Here is a 23874-nt window from a genome sequence, read left to right as displayed (position 1 = left end):
CTGGAAAACTCCTTAAATTGTCCCATTAAAAAACTTTTCAGATGTCCTAGAGAAATTTCTAAAGTTTTGAACGCGTACCTATCACTAAAACTAAATTTTGAATTGTCATCAAACATGTCAAAAGTCATTGATCAAAACTCTGATCAGAAGATATAGCCAGGGAAAGATTGCGGCAGCGCGATGCAATCCTTGGCTGGCTCTGCAGTCCATCAATATTCCCCACAGAAGTCTATGAGAAATTATTGACAAAATGCAGGGCCGGCCAGGGAGAGGATCACCCTGCTGCAATTTCTCCCTGGCTATACCTTCTCATCAGACCCACTCTGATCAATAACTTTCGACATGTCTGATGACATGCCCATTTAATTAGTTGGAGTCGGGGTTTTTAAATTCCTCAAATCTCTAGAACAAGCATAGAGAAGTACATGCTAAGTGTATTCATTCTCCACTCTGTCCATGTGACAGGACATAGAAAGTCTATGGGTGTGGTGTACCCCGGGGTGATGTTATATCGGAGGAGCGGCCGGACACTTGCCAGATGGTAAGGTGCGACTCCACAGCCAGACCTTGGAGTGTTACTTCGTGACGCTAGTGCCGGTTGGGCACACAGGTGTGATGGCACGCCTGCTTTTATTTTACAAGGCCGGTTGTACCTTTTCCCCTCTGGGCTGTTACGGGGTCCCTTGGGTTAGTGTGATGACGGATGACCAGAGTGGTTTAAAGACCCTCCCGGACTATCGGAACCGCCACCCACAGAAAGGGGAAGTGTCCCAAGGTTAGGTGGTATACTGTGTCAGTGGAAAGCGAAAGACCATAGAGTCTCTTTAACTTAAATAAGCTTGTTTTACCAAGAAGATACATGTTTGAGGCAAGGTTACACGATTATGAAGATTCTCTTGATAAAGCACTTGATATTACACTTGACAATAGTTCCGGAGAAATACTTGACAATACAGCAACCAAATCTGTAGTAGGAATACAGTGTGGAGTACAGTCGTGCCGACTGAGTAGTGTACTGAGTGATACAAAGAAGCAGTCCCGCTGGATCTTTGAGTCGAGATCTGTCATCGGCTGCGGGGGATATTTGTACATTACCTTCTCTAATAAGAAGCCCTGACCAGTAGACGTGGCTTGAGCATGGCTGTGTGAGGACGTGCTAGCTCTTAGCTCCGGGCACAGCTCCTCATTACCAGGACTTTACCTCTATCTAACTTTACCCCGTTATGCCCACCGGCTCTCGGAAGACCCCCTCGACACCCGTGGCGTCACCCCAGGAGTTCCTGGCCCGCTTTGCCCGCTCGGAGAGGCTTACTCAGTCTGCGGTCCGGCAGCGCAGCAAGATGGCCGCTACACCTGTGACCAGAAGCACGACACTGAAGACGGCCCCTGCTTTTCCTGAGCTAAGCCAGACACTGCCGGAGATACTGCGGACCCCCGGTGAGTCGGATCTGACCTCCATGGGTCTTTCTACCAGAGACTCATGCCCCTCGCTAACCCCAGCGCAACTCCTGACTGAAGTCCGGTCCCTCCTGCAGGCCCTCCCGACCCGCAATGACCTCACGATGCAACTGGCCCGTATAGAGGAGAGGCATGCGGAGGATATGGCGGACCTCAAATCCACCATGACAGCGGTCACTGCCGCTGTAACGGGGCTGGAGACCCGTCACACCGCTCTGGACCAGGCGCTACATGAGCTGACCCCCCGCGTGGACGCACAGGAAGCTGCTCTGCGAGACCTGACTTTACACGTGGATGATCTGGAAAACCGGGGGCGCCGCAACAATGTGAAGATAAGGGGCCTCTCGGAGGAGATTGGCCAGGATCGTCTGGTTGGGGCGGTGAGGTATATATTCAACAAGTACCTGGGGGACCCTGAGGACACTTACATAGAACTTGATCGCACGCACAGAGTGGCGGGCCCACGTTCACAAGACAGGAATCGTCCCAGGGACGTCCTCTGCCGCGTGCATTACTTCCAACAGAAGGAGGCACTGCTCCAACGTGCCTGGGAACTGGGCCCCCTGACCTTTGAAGGGGCTGAAGTCACCCTCCTGCCTGATCTCTCCAGACGCACTCTGGCCATGCGCCGGCTACTGAAGCCTCTTCTGGACATTATCCGGGAATCGGGAGCCTCCTACAGATGGGGCTACCCGTTCCATCTCATCATAAAGTCTGGAACAACTACCTACATCCTGCGCACGCCTGCAGATTTACCCGGCGCGCTACAGCTGCTAGATCACGGTGACCTGAGACTGCCTGACTGGACCTTGCCGACTCTCCCACCTCCCGCCTCGGGGCTGCAACAGGGAGGCCGCTCACCTCGCTCAGAGACACGGAGATCTCGATCTCCGCGCCGACGAAGTTCCCGCTCCCCTCGCCCGAGGGACCTCCATTCTCCGGTTCGTCAGCCGGCGGCAACTCGCAGGGATCAAACACGTGAGAACCCCTCCACCTAAACGCCCCTGCTCCACCTGAGGACCTTGCTGAGAGGCTAAGCGAGACACCCCTGCACCTCCGGCTACACACACTACCCTGCTCTGACGCCAGGGCGAAGATGCCGCAATGTGCCTACCTTCATGACTGCCGTGCCACCTGGGCAGTTCCTAGCCCTTTTCCCTAGCCCTCAACTGGACTCCCCTATCCCCGCCTTCCCCTCATCCCTGCTCCTCCCCCTCCCTCTCCTCTTCCTCCTCCCCCCTCCCCTTCCTACTCCCCCCCTCCTCCTCCCCCCCCCCTCCTCCTCCCCCTCCCTCCCCCTCCCCCCCCTTTTCCCCTTCCCCCCTCCCTCCCCTCCTTTCCCCCTCCCTCCCCTCCTTTCCCCCTCCCCCTCCCTCCCCTTTCCTCCCCCCCCACTTCGTACCTACCCCTTTCGGGATCTGGACGTGACAGGAGGCACCAGACTACCTCCTGATCGGTAGCTACTGGAACTGTTCGTATTACTGTTTTTTTTGGGGGGGGGGGTTGGTGGGGTGTTTGTTCATGTTTTCTGGGGAAGGGGGAGGGAGGGGGTTTTTGTTGTTACTCTTTGATCTGGATTCCTATGGTTTAGGTTTTAAAGTTATGTAGCCTTCCTCTCAGAGGATCAGGCACTGCAGATGCCTTATTGGAGCTCTCCTCGGGAGATGCTGCTACCATGCCTTCACAGGGTCACTGGGTCTGTCCATCGTGACTGGGCAGTTACTATTGCGGAGGACGGCAGTTGTGCCACCACTTCCTCAGATCCTCGCTTACTGCGGCTGCTCAGTCACCCTGTTCTCTGACCTAGACCTGCCCAGTTACCGACCTGCATATTTGCTTAGGTCCCGCACTGTGTTGTGGAGGTGCGAATGCCCTCTCTTATTGTCCCCCCTCTCTCTGCGCCCCTCAGACTGTGGTGAGAGTGTGCATACCATTCTCCCTCCCCATGCACATGCTATGCTAGATACTAACGTGGCCCTTCCACTCCTCCTTTCCCCCGCCCCCCCCCCCCCCCCCCCTGTTGAACCTCCCCTGGCCCCTCCCTTTCTATCCCCCCACTCTGTCTGCCTCCTCCGTGCTCCACCCTTTTACCCCACCCCGTTAGCTCCCAATGCCCCCCTCCCTTTAACCCCTCCCCCCCATAATACCTTACACTTGCCACTTTTACACCTATTATCTGCTGACCCTGATAAGGGTCCCCCCTTTATTGTGATGGCACTCCCCAGCCCTGGTGATTGGACTGGCACCTCCGCAGGTGCATACCCGAGCTGCAGCTGGCTTCAGTGCTACCGGCGCTCTCTGGGTTCTGTCTCTCTTTCTCTAATCTCCTGGCTTTGTCGCCCTGACGCACTCCCTTCCCCTCCCCTCATTCGTGCTTTCCACTTCCCTTCCACATTCTCTCTCTCTCCTCAAAGTCCTCACTGTACTCTTCTGTTTGTTACCTGGAGCTCCCTGCCCGAGCTGCTCCCTCTGGTCTGTTCTTCCGCGCTACCCCGCTTGGTTTTTACACAGGTCCCTGGCTGGTGGCCGTAGAGCCCCTGCCACGCCTAGTGTTTGGGTCTTTGATACCCATCTTTGCCTTCTCTTATTCTCTCTCCATTGCCCTCTCTCTCCTCCCCTTCTTCTGTAGTTCCCCACCTTTTGCTTCCCTCCCCCTGTTCACCTTTCTCGTCCCTCCCTTTCCTCTTCCCTTACGGGCCGTTCCTCACTGACCATGTCCTCAATTTTATGTGTATCTCTTAACGCACAGGGCCTGAACATACCGGAGAAGCGTTCCTCCTTACTGCGCCTCCTATGGGCCAAACGTGCCTCAGTGGCATTTATACAGGAGACTCATTTCCAAAAAGGTCACATTCAGACCCTGTCGGATCGTAACTTCTCGGACGCCTTTCATAGTTGCTCCCCGAATTCTAAAACAAAAGGGGTATCTATCTTGATTGCCCGCTCGGCCCCGTGGGAACTAGTTGGCCAGGTGTCGGACTCGGAGGGTCGGTTCCTCTTTGTGAAAGGCAGGATGGCTGGCACCCTGTGCACCTTTGGCACGGTTTACCTCCCTAATTCGGGACAAGTGGACTTTCTGGAGCGATGCTTTGCAGAAGTTGACGATTTCCTAGAGGGGGTGGTTATCCTCGGGGGCGATTTCAACATGGCCCTTGATCCCCTTCTGGATTCTTCCTCGGGACGTTCCTCCCTCTCCTTCTCTTCTCTTCGGCGCACCAAGCAAACCCTTCACTCACACCAACTGATGGATGTGTGGAGGCTCCTCCACCCACATGACAGAGACTACACCTTTTTCTCTAACCCGCATAATCTTTACTCACGTCTCGACTACTTTTTTCTTTCACACACCCACCTTGACCTTGTCACTGCCGCCTCTATCGACCCCATCTCCTTCTCTGACCATGCGCTGATCTCCCTCTCTCTCTCGTTTACCTCTCCTCAACCACGGACGTGGCGCTGGCGCCTCAACGACACCCTGCTTAGGGACCCGGGGGTCCTTGCCGAAATACGATCGGACCTGACCAACTACTTTGCCACCAATGTCACCACGGATGCCTCTCCCCTGATTGTCTGGGAAGCCCATAAATGCTTTATTCGCGGAACATTCATTAAATTGGCCTCGCGTCTCAAGAAGGAACGGTCTGCCAAGATCCTCGCTCTGATCTCTAAAATTGCGATTCTGGACAAACAGCACAAAAGGACGCTTGCGGCAGCCACGGGGGCGGAATTGGCAGCCCTTCGGGGCTCACTGCGGGATCTTACCTTCTCAAATGCCAAGGCCGCTCTAGCTCGCTGTCGCCGTCACTACTTTGAATTCGGCAACAAACCAGGCAAGACCTTAGCCAGGGCCTTACGGTCGCAAAGAACACGATCCTTTATCCCTCATGTCTCTTCAGCATCCGGCTCTAAACTATCACTAACCTCTCAAATAGCCGACGCCTTTCGCTCGTATTACGTGACTTTATATGGCCTAGCTTCGGTTAGCAACCCACCTAGCTCTGGTTCACTCCCCTCCTCCATTTCCGCATATCTTCGCGACTCGGGCCTTCCTCCCCTGCCAGAAGAGAGCGTCTCCTCTATTGAGTCCCCCATCACTGCCACGGAATGGGAATGGGCGATCAAATCCACTCCTTCGGGTAAAGCCCCTGGCCCTGACGGGTTTACTCTGCCCTACTACAAAGTCTTTGGCCCCCTTCTGAAGGAACATTTCCTTTCTGCATACAATGCCGTCTCCACTGGTTCCTCACTCCCTCCAGACTCCCTACGAGCTCATATCTCGGTGATCCCCAAAGAGGGGAAGGACCCCTCCCACTGCCAAAACTACCGCCCCATCTCCCTCCTAAATTTAGATCTAAAGTTTTTCTCTAAAATCTTGGCAGCCCGCCTGACACCACTTCTTCAACCCGTTATACACCCGGATCAGGTAGGCTTCATGCCTATGAGGGAAGCACGGGATAACACTACTTGAGCCCTAAATCTCATTCACCATGCCCGATCCTCCGACCTGCCGTCCATGCTCTTATCTACGGACGCGGAGAAGGCCTTTGACCGAGTCAGTTGGCCCTTCTTATTTGCCACTCTCCAGCATATCGGTCTCGGTCCCCATATGTTGGCGTGGATAAGCTCGTTATACTCCCATCCCTCAGCCCAGGTCTCGGTCAACGGCCTTCTCTCTGCCACGTTCTCTATCTCTAACTGCACACGGCAGGGCTGCCCCCTGTCCCCCCTCATCTTCATCTTGACTCTGGAACCCTTCCTTAGACATGTCAGGAACAATGTCAATATCTCTGGGGTGAGTGTGGGACGAGTGGAACATAAGGTAGCGGCGTATGCAGATGATCTCCTTTTCTTTCTATCCTGTCCCTCTGTGTCCCTCCCTAATCTTCTCTCGGAACTCTCGCGGTACCAATCTCTCTCCAACTACAAGATCAACCTGCAAAAATCCGAGGCGCTCAATCTCTCCCTCCCTTCCTCCACAGTGGCTGCCCTGGAGGCCGCCTTCCCTTTTCGTTGGTCGCGCTCTTCCCTAACATACCTAGGGGTCCAACTGACGCCTTCCGCCTCCGATATCTTTAAATCGAACTTCCTTCCCATGCTGAAACGCATTGAATTAGACTTGCTGCGGTGGCACAAGGGCACTTTCTCCTGGTTTGGGCGCTGCTCTATCTTTAAAATGAACATCTTGCCTCGCTTGCTGTACCTCTTCCAGGCCCTCCCGGTGGCAGTGCCCCTGTCTTACTTCAGGCAACTCTCCATGATCCTCACTAGGTTTATCTGGGCGCATAAGCAACCCCGATTGGCAAAGGAGGTCCTGTATCGCCCTAAATCGAGAGGAGGTTTGGGGCTTCCTAACCTTTACCACTACTACGTCGCTGCCCACCTCTCGCGAGTGGTGGATTGGCATCGTCACATCCAGACGAAACTCTGGGTAGGCCTTGAAATGGCGTTGTCCCCCCTTTCTTTACTGGCGGCCCCGTGGCTACCAGACGCCAGTCGTAGACTTGCCCAACACCCCACTATTACTCCGACGCTAAAGATATGTCAAAAACACCTCTCCTCTGGTTTCTTAGCTCCACACCCCTCCCCTCTATTGCCGGTCCTGGGCAATCCCTCCTTCCCGCCCGGTATGGAAGATCCGGTGTTTCGCACATGGTCCCGTGCGGGCAACTTCCGGGCTTCTCTCTTCCTCTCAGGCTCAAATTGGCTGTCCCTGTCCTCGCTTAACGGTCTTGTGGACCCTACACCATTGGGGTTCTGGCGGGCGCTTCAACTACACCACTTCCTTCATTCCCTTCCTAACCCCTCTTGCTTCGCGCGGTCGCCTACTCAGTTTGAATCTCTCTGTCTGGACTCTGGCCCTCTTCGCCACACTCTCTCCCTTCTATATGCCATGTTGGGTTCGCCTCCAGAACAGCCCCCACCGCCCTTTCTCAGCAATTGGGAAGAGGATCTCAACATTACGCTCTCTGCAGCGCAGGTGGAACGCATCTTCACGTGCACACACTCTACTTCCATTGCATCTCGCCTTCAAGAGGCCGGATACAAACTGCTTTCCCGTTGGTATCGTGTACCTACCCGACTCCATCGGATTTTTCCAGAGGTCTCCCCACTCTGCTGGAGGAACTGCGGTGGGGAAGGGTCCCTTCTCCATACCTTTTGGAGCTGTCCTAAGCTGGTACCTTTTTGGAGGGAAGTATGGCGCATTTCCTCTACTTTCACTGACTATCAGCTTCCTTTCTCCCCATCACTTTTCCTCCTGCATCTGTCGGAGATCCCTCTGAAGTCTTACCGCCGCTCTGTCCTCCGTCACCTGGTCAACGCTGCCCGTGCCTGTATCCCGCTGCTGTGGCGTCAACTCGAACCCCCGAGTATCTCCATGTGGCTCCGTAAAGTAGAAGAGGTCAAACGCATGGAGGACCTCACTGCGCAATTACAGGGATGCAATTCTCGCTTTTTCCGGACGTGGTTCCACTGGGAACAATTTGCCGAATCAGCTGAATTTCGGTCCCTCTTGAGTCAGTGAGAAATGGTCCCCTCCACTCCCCCCTCTTCCTCGTGTTTTCCCTATCCCTCCTTCTCTTAGCTTCTCGGTCCCCTCTTCTCTGCACTCCCCCCCTCCCTCCCCTTTTTCATTTTTTTTTTTTTTTTTTATTTCTTCTTCTTCTTCGATTGCTGTTTGAGCGTTAGCTCACTCCCTAATTGGCTTATGTTATGCCCACCCACCTACCGGGAGCTGCGGATCGCCTTGGTGTTTGCTTAGTTTGAGTTTTATTTCTGACTACTGCTGTACTCATGGCTATATCCTGTTGATATGATTATGTGTCAGTGCACCTATGAGTGCAACATGTTGCTGTATATTTTTTTTGTTATATAAATTGGAAAAAGAATAAAATGGAGAATTTAAAAAAAAAAAAAAAAAAAAAGAAGCAGTCCCAACCCATGTATTACTGTGCTCTGCTGGGATGTTGGAGCATGAGGTAGAATAAGAAGAAGAGGAAGAAGAACACCTGTGCCCGTGTATTGACCTTTGATTAGTCTTCACACCACCTTATGCCCGCTAGACTCGGCTGAACCTTCCTAGAGGGTGACACAGGCCCCAGACCTTGTTACCTGGGACAAGCGGAATGCTGAGGGTTCCCTGCTGACACCCGCGCTGCGAGATAGAGTTCCTAGGCTTACTGCAGTTTGCTCTATCTGGATCAGTTCCTAGCTTCTGTAGCTTTGTTGTGCATACTGTCCTGCTCTGTGACTTCTCATAGTCCACGGCGTGGGTTGAGGTTGTCTCTGACTTGTCCTCTCTTAGGAGGGGTTTAACAGTGCAAAGTGCTGTGTAGTGTTACTAGTAAGAAAACTGTTTGTTGTCTTGCATCCTACCCATACCAGTTTGTTGTCTTGCATACGAGTTTGTTGTCTTGCATCCTACCCATACAAGTTTGTTGTCTTGCATCCTACCCATACAAGTCAGTCTTAGCCCTAGCTAAGACTGACTTGGTAGGTGACCTGGCGGAGGGCCAGGGCCCAGATAGGACCACTGTGGAGACATAACTAATAGAGTGACATCTAGTGGCGAAACTTTAGTACTACCTTCATCACCACCAGTACAATAAGTACAGACTAGCAGTAACACCCGTGGTAGGACACCACATGGACACATCATCAGTCTCGCACACAGGGTGTGGAGAAGCACCTAGCCATGTGCTTCTCCCTGCTGCTTTAAATGATTAAGGTGGGTCTCACCACTAAGGCCTTCACCCATCAACAATTTTGATGTGTCACAAAGTTTTTTTTTTTAATATGAGAGGGACACTTTAAGATCTATTCAGGAAACTACTCTGAGGCTATTTATGGAACTCGCTGCATCATAATGAATTATGATGCAGTGAACTCCTGAATGGCCAGAGCGCTACAGTACTGAAAGCTGTGTCAGACTGAAAACACACACGGTAGTTTTCTGGAAAACTGACAATGCAGTTTTATGCCAAAACCAGAAGGAGACATATGTTTGTTTCCAGCCTAAGGCCATGTTCACAATGTGTAAAAACCTTGGCCGTTGTCTTACCCAGCGGATACCACAGTATCGGACGAATGAACATCATTTGATTTGGGTGTGCCTGCACTCCAATTTACCATTGACCACAGTGTAAAGTATGGCCGGGAGGGTGTATATAACTGTAACACCCGTGGTAGGACACCACATTTCTAATGAAAAAGACTTGTTTACTACATGTTTATCGGCATCAATGAGGGCTTCTCATAGTATTTTTAAAGCAATTTTATTACAGTATAATTGAACTCATGAGTTCACTTCTGTCCACAGTATAAGGCTCATGTTATTCCTCTACCCTGGCACTTGTAGCTAATGCTGCCAGAGCTGCAGGAAATAACATTTCCAGGGTAACTTCAGGAATTTGTCAGTGCAAGTTTAGAATTCTGCAGCTAGCTTAATGCTGCATGGAAAGTGGAAATTGGAAATGAATGGAAGAAATAATTAAAAAATCTGTCCCTGTACCTTTTGGACATGTTCACACTGGGTAAGAACGGTGGTTGTTGTTTGACACGTGTTCACCCGGCCAATCATTTGATTTTAATTGGAAAGCGGGCACATTTACGTGTGCCTGCATTCCAGTTTACTATTGACCACAGTGTACAGTACAGTACGCACTGTGAGCACAGCCTATTTTCTATAGCCGCTGTTCACCAAACATACACCTGTCAATTATTTCCTGCGGCCGTAGTGTATACATGGTGTATACACTACGGCAGTTGTCCTGTTCATTTTAATGTAACTGAGCACTGTGAATAAACAACGGCCGCTGTTGCCATTGTTTTACTACCACATACAGTATGTGAAGATGGCCTTTAAAGGGTATTCCATCCCAACTCACAGAGATACCTCTTATTCACAGGTTAGGGGATAACACACTAATCACTGGAAGCCCAAGCAATGATGACAATGGAGGAAAACTGCCCCTTCTTAATAAATGGAATGCACAGCAGGCCTGCAGCCAACACATTATTCATTCTCTATGGGGCTTCCAAACATTGCTTAAAGGGGAACCCCAGGTAGAGGTTAAAAAAAATGAAACTTCTGCAGAAGCATAACACATCACTTACCTATGTATCCCAGTTTTGGAACTACCAAAAATCCATTTGTTGGGGGGGGGGTTCTGTATTGTGTTTCTGTGCTTCCTGGTTGAGCAGTTCCCAGAATGCTGTACTGGTTCCAGAATGTAATGCTTTCCCTCAGCTGTTCATCACAGTCCACAGTAGTCCTTGCTGCACCTGCTTCTGGCCGGTCAGAGATGGTGAATCACTTAGGGGATTGGGGGAACCAGCCAAGCCTCCTGTGACATCACGTCCTGCCCCCTGTCTGCATCATCAGCCTGTGCTCAGCAAACACACACAATGTGAGACAGAGGCATGGAATCTTTGTCTCCTAAGGCGGGAGAGCAGAAGGAGCAGGAGACAATGTGGATTGGTACAGAGGCCATTTTTCTTCATTTCCTTTATTTCTATCAGCTACCAGTGTGGCAGAACCGCACAGATATGGTAATACATTGTATAGGCACATCTATATAACTTTTAATATACTTTTAATAGAAAAACAGTATTCCTTATGTGGAGTTCCCCTTTAATGCTGAGCTGTGCCCAGTAAGTTCCAGTAATAAAACCGAATTGCAAATATATATATATATATATATATATATATATATATACATATACAGTATGTGTGTGTGTAAATATGTAGTGGGTAGTTTATTTGGTGCACAGAACTGTGCAGCCCTAGACACATGCTTGGTTTTGCCATATTGTAAATACATCATAGCTTTGTGCACAGTAAAACTGGAGTCTACTACTAACATTAAATAAATGAAACATTTTGGGCCACATGTATCATCCGGCGGACGGATGATTTTTGGCGGAAAGTGCCGATTTGCGTATTATTTTATACGCAAATGGCCGATTTGCGAATAAAATAATCGCAAATCGGCACTTTCCGCCGAGTACGCCAGGGGGCGGAAAGGGGGCGGAAAGTAGGCGGGAAGTGGGCGGAACGGAGGGCGCGGACTCAGAGTCCGCGCGATTTATCATCCGTTCCGCCCAATTCTACGCCGAAAACCTACTCCAGTCCTCAGCTGGCGTAGGTTTTCGGCGGTGCGCACCGGCGCGCACAGGATTTATGTACAGGCAGTCCGCCTCTACATAAATCCCCGTACCGCCGGAGCTGCGGGGGCATTTTTAAGTCCGGCGTAAAAAACGCCGGACTTAATAAATGCCTCCCTTTGTCTGGATTTCCACTAGAATATAACACATACCTTCATATTCCACCAGTAAGGCAACATTCACACGTTCCAAGAAATTGTCTGTGATCGTGGATCCGCGACCACGGACAATTTTAGGGGCAATTGAATTCTATGAGTCTTTTCAGATGATTCATGCCACGATCCATGTCGGGAAAAAATAGGACGTGATAAATTGGACGTGATCACGGCACGGATTAGCCAATAGAAGTCTATAGGAATCCGTGTTTTTTACGGATGGCACATCAAATCAAAGCAAAATAGTCAATTTTTTTTTCACCTGTTTTTTTCACTAGTTTAACATTTTATGCGGATGTGGATCTGGATGCACCAGGATGCAATTATGCACCAAATAGCAGGGATCAAGTTGTAAACATAGCAGACCTTTATGTGGACCAGGAAAACCACAGAATGTGTGAATGAGGCCTTAAAGGGAACCAATCACCTGAAAAATTGATAAGACGCCAATAATTTGTGCTAATACACCCTCTAACACACATTCCACACATATATCTATGGCGTCTGCCCCTGCCCCACACACCCCAAAATCATACTTTGATCTTGTCCCGTGCCATATGCTAATTCCTGTCAGGTAGTGATCTGGGCGTTGCTTAATGCCAAGTTACGGCCCCGGAGGCTGGGTTTGGCTGTAATCATACCTCTGTGGGCGTGATTCACATTCCCCTGTTACTGCATCATCATCCGGAGCCGGGCCTGGGACTTTGTAGCTGAGATACACAGTACAGCCGCACCCTATCCCGCTGTACTGTGTATGTCTGAACTAGCTTTGGCCTCTCATACAGTCAGCTTCTGCTTTACTGTGTGTCCCTGAATTAATCATTTTAACCCTGCCGCAGCCACCACTAACCAAAGCAGTGTTATTCCTGTGGTGGTGGCTGCAGCAGGGTTAAAATTATCCATTCAGTGACGCTCTTATCCCCCCTCTCCCTCTGGCAATTACTGTGTGTGGCCCCCTCCTCTCTCTCCACCTCTCCTTTCACCTGTCCTCCCCCTGCTGCCGATCATCACCGGGGCTGTGACTACTTGGCATTAAGAAACGCCCAGATGGGTGTATTAGCACAGATTATTGCCGTCATATCGATTTTTCAGGTGATTGGTTCCCTTTAATGGAGTGAATGAAAATTATTAACGTGATGTTTATTTGTGCAGCTACTATGGACATATGAAAGCATGTCAGAATATCATATATTTTCTTACCTTTTTTCTCCCTATAGGATGGAGGCACAGCATTATTAGCAGCCTGTCAGCATGGACATTGCCAAGTTGCTGAAACCCTCTTAAAAAATGGAGCCAACATTCATGACCAGCTTTGTGTATGTACTAATCAACCAAGCAACTTGATCACAATAATGCGTTTAACTCGACTCTGTAATTGACTTTACATATCGCCCTGACACAATTGTTGCGTCAGGGATCAAGTCATGTTAAGCCTGGCTACATCTGTATATATATATATATATATATATATATATATATATATATATATATTTTTTTTTTAATCTCGTCAAATAATTTTTACGGTTTTGCTGCATATTTTATGGAAAATATAAGTCTGTCATTACAAAATACAATTGTTTTTTTTTTTTAAAAAGACCTTATATGGATCTGTAGGTGAAAAAAATGAAAGCGGTATAGCCTTTTATACATGAGGAGGAAAAAACTAATGTTGGCTCTGTCAGGAAGGGTTTTTTTTTTAATTGCTGCCTCACCGCAAACTTTTGTGCACAGCGTCGGAGAGCCCTGTACAGCAGCTATATGGTACAGGGGTCGCTTCACTCTACACCAGGCAGGTGACCTCTTCCTTTTAACAAAAGCAAAACAAGGAAGACACCAACAAAGTTCAGAAGCCAAGCTCCAGATCTTTCTATAGTGCTTCTCTTTACTTCTTACTTTATGGTCTTAGTTATAAATATAAGCACTTAAAGCACCCCTCTGCCACTTTCTATTTCATTATGGTGGTGCCCACCCCCCAACGCATATAGCTAATGCTCCAGAACTTTTTTACAGATCTATTACAACCAAAATAGTTATTACTGATAACTAGAAAGGTGTACAGACAGATTGCAGGATATACTGTAAAATGTGCGTTATTAGCATACTTGGGCGTGCCATATTGACATAGGAACATATGAAGACATAACTAGATCATGGCTCAAGAACAGCACTGGAAGCCATTTAAGGTTAAATAAGCAACATTCTGTAATAAAGTTTATTATAATGTAACATGTGACTTGTCTCTGGTTCCCACCTGTATTGCTGGAAGGATAGAATTACTATCTGCTGTAAAGTTTTGTTAGGCAATAACGTTATTTTTTTTATACCAACCTCAATTGCTCATGACTGGGCAAGTTTCCCTAGTATGTATCTTCAATTCACTTTATTTTGATTGATTTATATATGTTTTTCTATAAGGATAGATAGTAAACATATAATGGAAGCAGATACATGGTCATGCTTCCATCCTATGAGCTGTTTTACAAATATTTAAAGTGACTCTGTACCCACAATCTGGCCCCCCCAAACCACTTGTACCTTCGGATAGCTGCTTTTAATCCAAGATCTGTCCTGCGGTCCGTTTGGCAGGTGATGCAGTTATTGTGCTAAAAAATTACTTTTAAACTGGCAGCCCCGTGCCCTACGGGAGTGGCCTGGATTGTGTATACTATAGGCTGGCACAACCCCTCCGTCCCTCCTCCCCGCCCTCCTCATCATTAGGAATGCTCCAGGCAGATTGCCTCCTATTCCCCACCTGTTTAGCCCAGCACATGGGCTGGATCTTTAAGAACCTGTGCAAATGTTCAGCATGGAGAAAATGTTCCAGTGGCATTCCTAATGATGAAGAGGGTGAGGAGGAGGGACGGAGTGGTGGTGCAAAGTTAGGGCACCGATACGCCCGTAGGGCATGGGGTTGTAAGCTTAAAAGTTTTTCGGACAATAACTGCATCTCCTGCCAAACAGACCCCAGGACAGATCTTGGATTAACAGCAGCTATCCGAAGGTACAAGTGGTTTTGGGGGGTCAGATTGTAGGTACAGAGTCGCTTTAATTGTAATGGAAGGAGATTAGATACACACAAATAATTTGGGTCTGTGCTGTTTCCTTCTTGTCCATCGGCCCATTCTATGTAGTGGAGGCGGGCCCAGTTCCCCTAGTATAACCATATCCCCTCACTGGCACAGGCATGCTTGATTCTAATGGAGGTATGTCACCGAGGGGAGGGGTTATCATTACACTCCCCTCCCCTCGCAGCTCTATAGATTCTAATGGAGCCGCGTCACAGAAGGGAGGGCAAAACGTCACACTGGGGGACCGGGAAATGACCGGAGTTGTGTGCAGGAACAAGGCTGCGTTTCAAAAAAAGCACTGAGGCACCGGCATCCCGCCGCTAATGCCATTCTCTTGATGTAAAGATCTTAAAGCAATTTACCTTCTGGTACATTTGCTTTAAGTGAGTGGGCCTGTTGTGGGTACCCAATGGTATACCAGTATCTAGATGTATATTGCAGCTGTATTGTGAACATAGCCACACAATACATGTATATGCAATGGATGATTCCGCTCCTCTTTGCAATCACAGCTATTGCCCCGGGGAGAGCTGGGTGACCTTATTTAACCAGAGCAATTAATGCTTATAAAATAAACTCTAATATTACCACTCATCTGCTACAGGAACCACCTGGGTGAAGTAAGAGAAGCCTGCCAACACAACTAATAATCTACCTGCACTTGTAGGGAACTTTATTTTTAACTTGAATCCTGTACCAACATGAAGACGTAGAATACTGCATGGTATAGCTGGGCTCGAGAATAATCATGCCTGCCCAACTTCTATGCTTGGTACCATACAGACAGAGCATTACTCATACTATATCGGCAAAAGTATGTGGCTACCCCTACTTATTACTGAGTATTTCACTCACTCTTATTGCAAACAGGTGTCTACCATCATGCACACCAGCCATGCAGCTTCCATAGACAGACATTGTTATGTAAATTGTTGGTATGAGTTTTTTTAAAAATATTTATATGATTTTGGATTTTGGTCTGTGTAAATGATTTCTATATTTTATGAATTTTTTGATAGGATGGGGCAACTCCACTCTTTCTTGCAGCCCAGGGAGGCTTTGTGGATATAGTTCGATTATTGCTGACGCATGGAGCAAAGGCAAACCAACCCCGACAGGTGACCGTATACCTTTACTATTTTTGTTGTTGTTCCTTTGTAGCCAGTATAACCGGCTTAGACTGTGTACTTTTCAACTCCACTCTCCCTCAGCTCCTATAAGTTTAATGTTTGACAAAGAAAGCCATTCCTGTGTCAGCTACAATATAAGGATAGATTTATGAACTACTTCCAAGAATATGGTTTGTAGAAGCAGACCAAAGGGCAGTGCTTGATTTTAAAAACACTTAGTAAAATAATGGAATTTCATTGTCTTAATGGGGCATCTGGTCTCCTACAGTTATTCCAGGAAATTCTTTTATCCACAATTCGTATAGAAATCATTAACTTTGAAAGGATATTCTGACTTGCCTAATCCGCTGGCCACAGGGAATAAGTGTGGGATGACTGGGGGTCAGAATACTGGGCCCCCCACTATCTCTATAATTGGGCCTGAGTCCTATGTTTTCAATGGAGTGGCAGATAGACACACATGGCGCTACTCCATTTATTTTCTATGGCAGCTGCAGAGGGTAGTCAAGTACTTGAATAGACAATTATTAAAGTGACGACACATGCCAACCACTGCATACAAAGCAGTCAGGGCGGCCGCGTTGTGATCACGGGGGGCCAGCGGTCCAACTCCCCACAGTCCTTTGGATAGTGGATAGGTCGAAATACTCTTTTAACAGTATCTGTTACTATTATGTATGGGTTACCACACTGTTGTACTTACAATGCTCTGCAAATGTGAATGTGATTGATTGATTGATTGATTGACAGTACAGATGTGATTTGTACATGCACTGTGCATGCAGCAGTAAGTCCATATATTGTACTGTGTTGGTATATATGTTGCACACAAACCTGTTGCACACAAACTATTTTTTAGATTTTGGAAGCCTAGTCAGCTGCACCAAATGTGGCATTGGCTTTGCCGCTAGTTTTGTAAAGTTTGCAAAAAAACCTAGAAATTAGACCCTTGTTCAGACTTACCTGGACGCTCCAATGGCTACATATTACGTACAGGACAGTAGTAGCCAAAAAGCCTAACACGTCTAGCACAGACCTTTACATTCTCTTTATAACTATTTTGGTTATTACATGATGTACCCTGTTTTGCAGGATTTCCTTGCTCTGAATAGGGCCTAACAACGAGCTTACCTGAATGATACAGAATTAAAATAAAGTGTATATCGCCATCTGCTGGTAATTTTAAAGAAGCACAGTATTTTATGACAACAACAGCATATTAAGCTGTTACATGAGTCAGGGTGGCACTGTCCCCTGCTAGGATATCACTTACACTTTTGTGCAAAGCCTTTATTTTCTCATATAGAGGCACAACAGACATGATTGTTACTGTCACTAAGAAGTCCACAAGTGTAAAATCTACAGTCTATGGAAAAGGTTGAGCAGGACACATTACAACAAATACGATATTTCATATTGCATTTTTACAACCTTAACGCAGTTTTCTTTCCAAACAGGATGGAACGACGGCCCTCTGGATAGCTGCTCAGCTGAGATACAGTGAGGTGGTGAGGGTCCTACTGCTGAGAGGAGCCGATCGGGACTCTATGAGAATAGTAAGTCTCTAGTTATCAGTGATGAGGTCTAAAGTTTCCAGAGATTATATCAGGTACTGATAGATCTGTCTAAGCTAAGCTTAGGCCTGTTCTCTAAGGGTCCTATAACAAGAAACAATTATCAGCCATACTTGGCAGATTATGACCGTTCCAGACCGTAATCGCCTTGTGTAATAGCTCATATTGAAACAACATGATGTCAGCTGATTGTTGTCTTTCAGCACGTTCTAAATACACAATGACGATAGCGATGGTTTGCTGCCTGTCGCTCTCTATTTTGGGCCACCTCGACACCATGTAAAGATCGTCCGGGCAGCCCCTCCCGCAGCTTCCCGCGGCCCCCAGGTTCCTCCCCGCTCAATGTCTGTGCGTGTAATAACTCAGACAGCGAGTGGGGAACGAGGAGGAAGCAAGTGCTGATCTGACAGGTTGGCACTCACTTCCTCCTGTAGATCGGGCTGAGTAATACCGCCATTGTACTATAAGGCCAAGTTATGTAACAGTTCTCTGCCATGAGGATCTAGAGCCTCTGCTACACATTTGGGCACTGTGCCGCACTACCTGTATATTTTTCTGTAAAATGACAAACGCCATAATGGATCTTAATCATTATGGGTTGGTGGTTCATTTCTTTTTTTTTCCTAAGAGAAGAGTTAGAATAGGTCTACTGTACTACTTGTCCAAATACTAATATTATTACTATACATAATGATGTTGGACAAGATGTATGAGTGCAACACAGATACCCTGAACAACCTTTAAACTAAAGAAACACATACTCGCAATCACTTGATCGCTGCTGGTTTAGATGAAACTCCTGCAATAAGCTTTAGAAGAAATCTGGTATTACATGATGCCCATAAAAGTTAGTCATTAGAGATGAGCGAACCTCGAGCATGCTCGAGTCCATCCGAACCCGAACTTTCGGCATTTGATTAGCGGTGGCTGCTGAAGTTGGATAAAGCCCTAAGGCTATGTGGAAATCATGGATATAGTCATTGGTTGTATCCATGTTTTCCAGACAACCTTAGAGCTTTATCCATGTTCAGCAGCCCCAGCTAATCAAATGCCGAAAGTTCGGGTTCGGATCGACTCGAACCCGAACCCGGTTCGCTCATCTTTATTAGTCATGTAAAAACAATAAAAAAGCTAACTAAAGGCACAATTTCTACCCATCTACAAAAAATGCAGTGTTGGACTCTTGGTGTTGGTTTCTTGTGGCCCAATAGGCCTTTGTATGTCTACTTTTAGTGGCTTAGTAATCATTGTTGTTGTCAGTACATTAATGGATATACTGTATCACCTGTAGAGTCAGATTATTGGTTATGTGCCAAGCAAACTATAAGAAATAGATCCAAGTGGCAAGTGCCTCAAAAGATCCGTTCAACTGGGGTTGCTTCTGCCAGTCCTCTGGGACCCACTATTGTGTAAGAGTCTGGACCCACCAGATAATCATTTAGTACTCTAGTGAGCAGGATCAACCTGTACTGTATATTGTATACTGTATATTCCACGCTGTCTGAGATAGCTGCATCAGTATTAATTCCATGACTTATTTTATCCACTTGTTGACAGGATGGCACCTCTGCCCTCTTCAAAGCCGCATCTAAAGGTTTCAATGATGTCATAGAAGAGCTGCTTAAGTTCTCGCCCACACTTGGTCTTTTAAAGGTACAAAAAGCTCTGATATTAGTATATATCAATTATATAAACATCTCACTTATATTACTTACATTAACATCGTTCAAATTAACTGGTATTAGAAAGTGCCAGAGATTTGTAATTTACTTCTACTAAAAAAGTCTTCCAGTACTTATCAGCTGTTGTAAGTCCTGCAGGAAGTGGTATATTCTTTTCAGTCAGACACATTGCTCTCTGCTGCCCCCTCTGTCCATGTCAGGAACTGTCCAAATCAGTATCAAATCCCCACAGAAAATCTCTCCTGCTCCCCAGACTGGAAAGAAAACCACTTCCTGTAGGACATACAGCAGTACTGGAAGACTTGAGATTTTTACTACAAATATAAAAAATAGGCCTCAATTGTAAAGTCAGCAAAATCTTGTATCTATAAAATCTATAAGAAATCTTTTAAAATTCATAGAAATGATAGGTACATTTTTAAATATCTGAATTTACATGTCATTTTAGTATAGCATAGTCAAATAAGTGATTGCCAGATATATCCATCACTGTTAATCTCTGCTGGGGAAAAAAACACCAGACAGGAAAAAATGTTAATCTATAGTCTACTTTTTCCATATCCTGTTACTAGTTAATGTTGACTTTATGCCAGGAAAAGCAACTGATGTACACTTCCACCATAGGGCTGTGTCATATCTCACTTTAGAGACATATAGGCATACACAGATATATCTCCCAATATAGGCCCAATTAAAAAAAATATATAATAATAATAAAAACACCCTTTTTTGAGAGACATATCAAAACTTTTGTGTTTTTCTGGGTCTTCTGGAGATCAGCAGAATGAACTGGGATTAGTCCTCACAGCTCTGTGTCAAGTGACCTAAACATAATTTCCATGTAGGTCTATTGGGTCTGTCTAGGTCGCTGACACAGAGACGGGAGAGCAGTGTGCGTAGGGGTGGTCGTCTCGAGGAATTGTTCATGGTCTAAACAGTCAGAACCTGACCGAAAAAAACTCTTGAAATGTCTCTTTGACACATCAAAAGTATTTTCTTAAGTGACATGTACTTTTTAACCCCTTCCTGAAGATGGATGTGACAGCACGTCTATTTTAACCCCCCGTTCCTGCATATGGGCATGCCAGCACATCCATGGATGAAATGGGCACAAAAGCTGTGCCTGTTTAAACCATGACGGGTTCCAGCTGTCAATTATAGCCAGACATCCGCTGCAACTATGAGGACCAGAATTGCGTACCGATCCTGATATCTCCTTCTGTATTACTAACAAATGTATAACTAAAGGCACTGCAGTGTCATCAGATAGTCCCCTAGTGGGACAGTAAAATAAAGTGTAAATGTAAAAAAATAAAAAAAGCACATAATCACCATGTCCACCAATGCAAAAAAATTATGTAAAAAACACAGTTTTCTGAGATGATTAGTTTTCTATTATTATTATTATTATTATTATTATTATTTCTATTATATTACTATTATTTCTATTATTATGATTCGGCTGAATGAGCATCCAACACTTATTCCCAATAACTGACCTATGTAAAAGGGTCAATGATTAGCTGACGAATAGAAAAAAACTCTTGTTCATCGGCTGATTAGTTCTTTTGTGTGGCCAATAAAATCCTTATCAGCTACAAAGTGTCCTATGTAAACAGTGGATGTGCAGCCAACTTTGATGAAGTAAAGAGCTTTGTGTTCTATCCAAGACTGCTGTAGTAAAGGCCCTATTACACGAAACGATTATTGGCCGTATTCAGACATTACAGCTGATAATCGTCTTGTGTACTCACCCGCTCGCTGCCGCCGCGTGTAGTAGCGCCAGCAGTGAGCGGGGAACGAGGAGCACTCCGTTTAATAGGGGCTTTAGGCTCAGTGAACAAGCACCAATCATCAAGATTAGAGCTTGTTATTGCAGCACCATTGGCCTGTGTAAATGTGATCTAACCCCTCCTGGTCTTGATATTAAATATTACAGATCACGAGCATTGGGGTATGTTCACACTGAGCAAATTTGGCGGAATCCCGTCTGCCTCAGTGTCAAACGGTGTCTCTATGGGAGGACTCACGTGCCCCCGCTCTCTTTCGCTTTCCTCCACTCTCAGCTCAAAGACTTGACATGTTTCCACTCCACAATTCCGCCAATTTTGCTCAGTGTGCACATACCCTTAAAACTTTACTTTTATTATCCATAAAACAAATTTTACTTAGCACTTAGCAAAAATTGTATTTAATGACCTATTAGCCGCCTCAGTGATCTCTATTACTCCATGTCTAGCTTTCTTACCAGGGTGTTTCTTAGCAGTTACTGGCTGACTTCCGGTCCTCCCCTGGGCCACATGACCACAGCTCATCCTTGCTGAAACTTGCAGCAGGTTATGTGTGCGCTTTCTCTTTCTCATCTGATTCTTGTTGGAATGAGTAGAGAGAGTGACTTCTGAACAACACATAACCAGCTGTACATTTCATTGTCTGTTCATGGGTCCAGAATAGGACTGGAACAAAGTCTATTATCGGGTATTAGGACACTAGCTCCAGGTGGCTAGCCGGCCACAGGAGAACATTTTTCTGGAAGCGTCTCTTACTATTTATGTGATAAAAACATCTGCTTTTCCCTAGAATGGATCCACAGTCCTCCATGCTGCAGTTCTTGGGGGGAACCTTAAATCTATTTCCCTTCTTTTAGAAGCTGGAGCCAACCCTGCAATTAGAAATAAAGTAAGTTAATCCTTGATTTAATGTAATGTATCTGATTCTCAGCCAGGGCTGAGATATGAGCCAAATATGAAGATACCTCAGATAAAATATTACTTGCATTAAAGTGTATCTTTGGGGCTGGGACCCCTATTTGAACATGGCTCAGTGCTGTTTGTCCCTAAAGCCTTGCTCTTCCTGATAATGGTCTCCATAGACTTTCTATCATAAGTCACATTGTACAAGACAGTGAGATTGCATTAAGATTCTCTTCGGGCCCTATTATACTGAGCGCTAATCGGCCGAATCGGCTGCTGACCTTGCATCGCTACATGTAATTGCGTTACACGGCTGACGATTAAACAGTTAATACATTACCTGTCTACACTCCAGATCTTATCCTGCGCTCTGTATGTATCCCGGCACTGCATGTTACAGCTTTAGAGTGGCCTGTCTGAGCTGACAGGCTACTCGGCCAATCACTGGCCAGGACCGTCGCGGGCAGTGATTAGCTGAGCGGCCTGTCAGCTCAAACAGGCCGCTTTGAAGCCACAGCGTGCAATGCTGTGATGCACCCAGAGCGCAGGAGAAGACCGGGAGCGTGGACAGGTGATAAAAGTATTAACTGTGTGGGCAAGGGCTGCACGGACTTCGCTAACAATGTCAATGCGGCCCTTGCTAAATGATTATTAGGCTGTGTAATAGACGCAGTAAACAGTATTGATTCATTGGCCCGTGTAATAGGACCCATACTTTCCCTCAGCTTTCCAGTAAACTATAGATTGTTGTAGAATACTTTTTAGCTTTTTCTCGCTCGAGTATAATTTACTATTTTTTCATTTTATTACAGGCCAATGAACAACCAGCAGATCTAACCAAAAATGAACGAATATTACGTCTCCTAAAGACAGCAGAAACAATCAAGAGTTTTCAGCCTTAAGATGTATTCCTTATTCTTTTTGGTTTAATACAACTTATATTTTGCCCTGTTTTACTGCTGCAAGCCTGACACTAAGCTGGCTCTTCACATTGTGCTAATGTATATTATATAGAAAATATTGCAATTCTAGGTTTTAAGATGGGAATTTCATATGACCCATATTGCCTTTACCAGCTAAGTCTTAAGACAGTGTAAATACTGAGCCATGCATACTTAAAGAGAATCTGTCACTACGTTTATGCTGCCCATTTTACAGACACATTGATTTCAGTGCTCTCTTGTTTATGTGTTACCATGGTGTCATTTTGTGAAACTTGAAGTTTATTAGTTGCAACATGCAGCGAGAAGTCGGGTGTACTCATGAGCTGTGGGTGCAGCATCTAGCATATACTGTAGTAGATGAGCTCAGCGCAGCTAGCATATAGTAGATGAGCTCAGCACAGCTAGCATATAGTAGATGAGCTCAGCGCAGCTAGCATATACTGTAGTAGATGAACTCAGCACAGCTAGCATATAGTAGATGAGATCAGCGCAGCTAGCATATAGTAGATGAGCTCAGCGCAGCTAGCATATAGTAGATGAGCTCAGCGCAGCTAGCATATAGTAGATGAGCTCAGCACAGCTAGCATATAGTAGATGAGCTCAGCGCAGCTAGCATATAGTAGATGAGATCAGCGCAGCTAGCATATAGTAGATGAGATCAGCGCAGCTAGCATATAGTAGATGAGATCAGCACAGCTAGCATATAGTAGATGAGATCAGCGCAGCTAGCATATAGTAGATGAGATCAGCACAGCTAGCATATAGTAGATGAGATCAGCGCAGCTAGCATATAGTAGATGACAGGGGCGTAACTAGGATTCATGGGGCCCCATAGCAAAGAACTGTATGGGGCCCCCCCCCTCCCCTCCCAGACACACACTCACCTGGCCTGGCGCAGTTCCCCGGCATGCCACTCATGCACCATGGAGCTGGGAGAATAATGGAATGCTGCGTCGGGCAAAGTGAGTATGTGTATGGGGAAGGGGGGGGGGGGGCTGTTGGGGAG

General features: G+C 46.6%; 1 protein-coding gene across 2 annotated transcripts in view; it reads left to right on the top strand.

Annotated features, from left to right (window-relative positions):
- ANKRD29 (ankyrin repeat domain 29) overlaps positions 1 to 23342 on the top strand; it is a 34744-nt gene extending 11402 nt beyond the window's left edge. The window contains exons 4-9 of one of the 2 annotated variants that reach the window (XM_069960071.1): positions 12995 to 13093; positions 15865 to 15963; positions 17433 to 17531; positions 19107 to 19202; positions 21812 to 21910; positions 22737 to 23342. In XM_069960071.1, the coding sequence (XP_069816172.1) occupies positions 12995 to 13093; positions 15865 to 15963; positions 17433 to 17531; positions 19107 to 19202; positions 21812 to 21910; positions 22737 to 22826 (582 nt within the window). In that variant the 3' untranslated portion in view covers positions 22827 to 23342. The remainder of the gene's footprint in view (positions 1 to 12994; positions 13094 to 15864; positions 15964 to 17432; positions 17532 to 19106; positions 19203 to 21811; positions 21911 to 22736) is intronic. The other variant, XM_069960072.1, reaches the window with a different exon arrangement.
- Positions 23343 to 23874: the final 532 nt, after the last annotated feature.

This window comes from Dendropsophus ebraccatus, chromosome 2 (assembly GCF_027789765.1).
Source record: "Dendropsophus ebraccatus isolate aDenEbr1 chromosome 2, aDenEbr1.pat, whole genome shotgun sequence".
Taxonomy (NCBI): domain Eukaryota; kingdom Metazoa; phylum Chordata; class Amphibia; order Anura; family Hylidae; genus Dendropsophus; species Dendropsophus ebraccatus.
The sequence above is the reverse complement of the archived record's forward strand: the minus strand, read 5'-3'. Positions and strand labels throughout refer to the sequence as shown.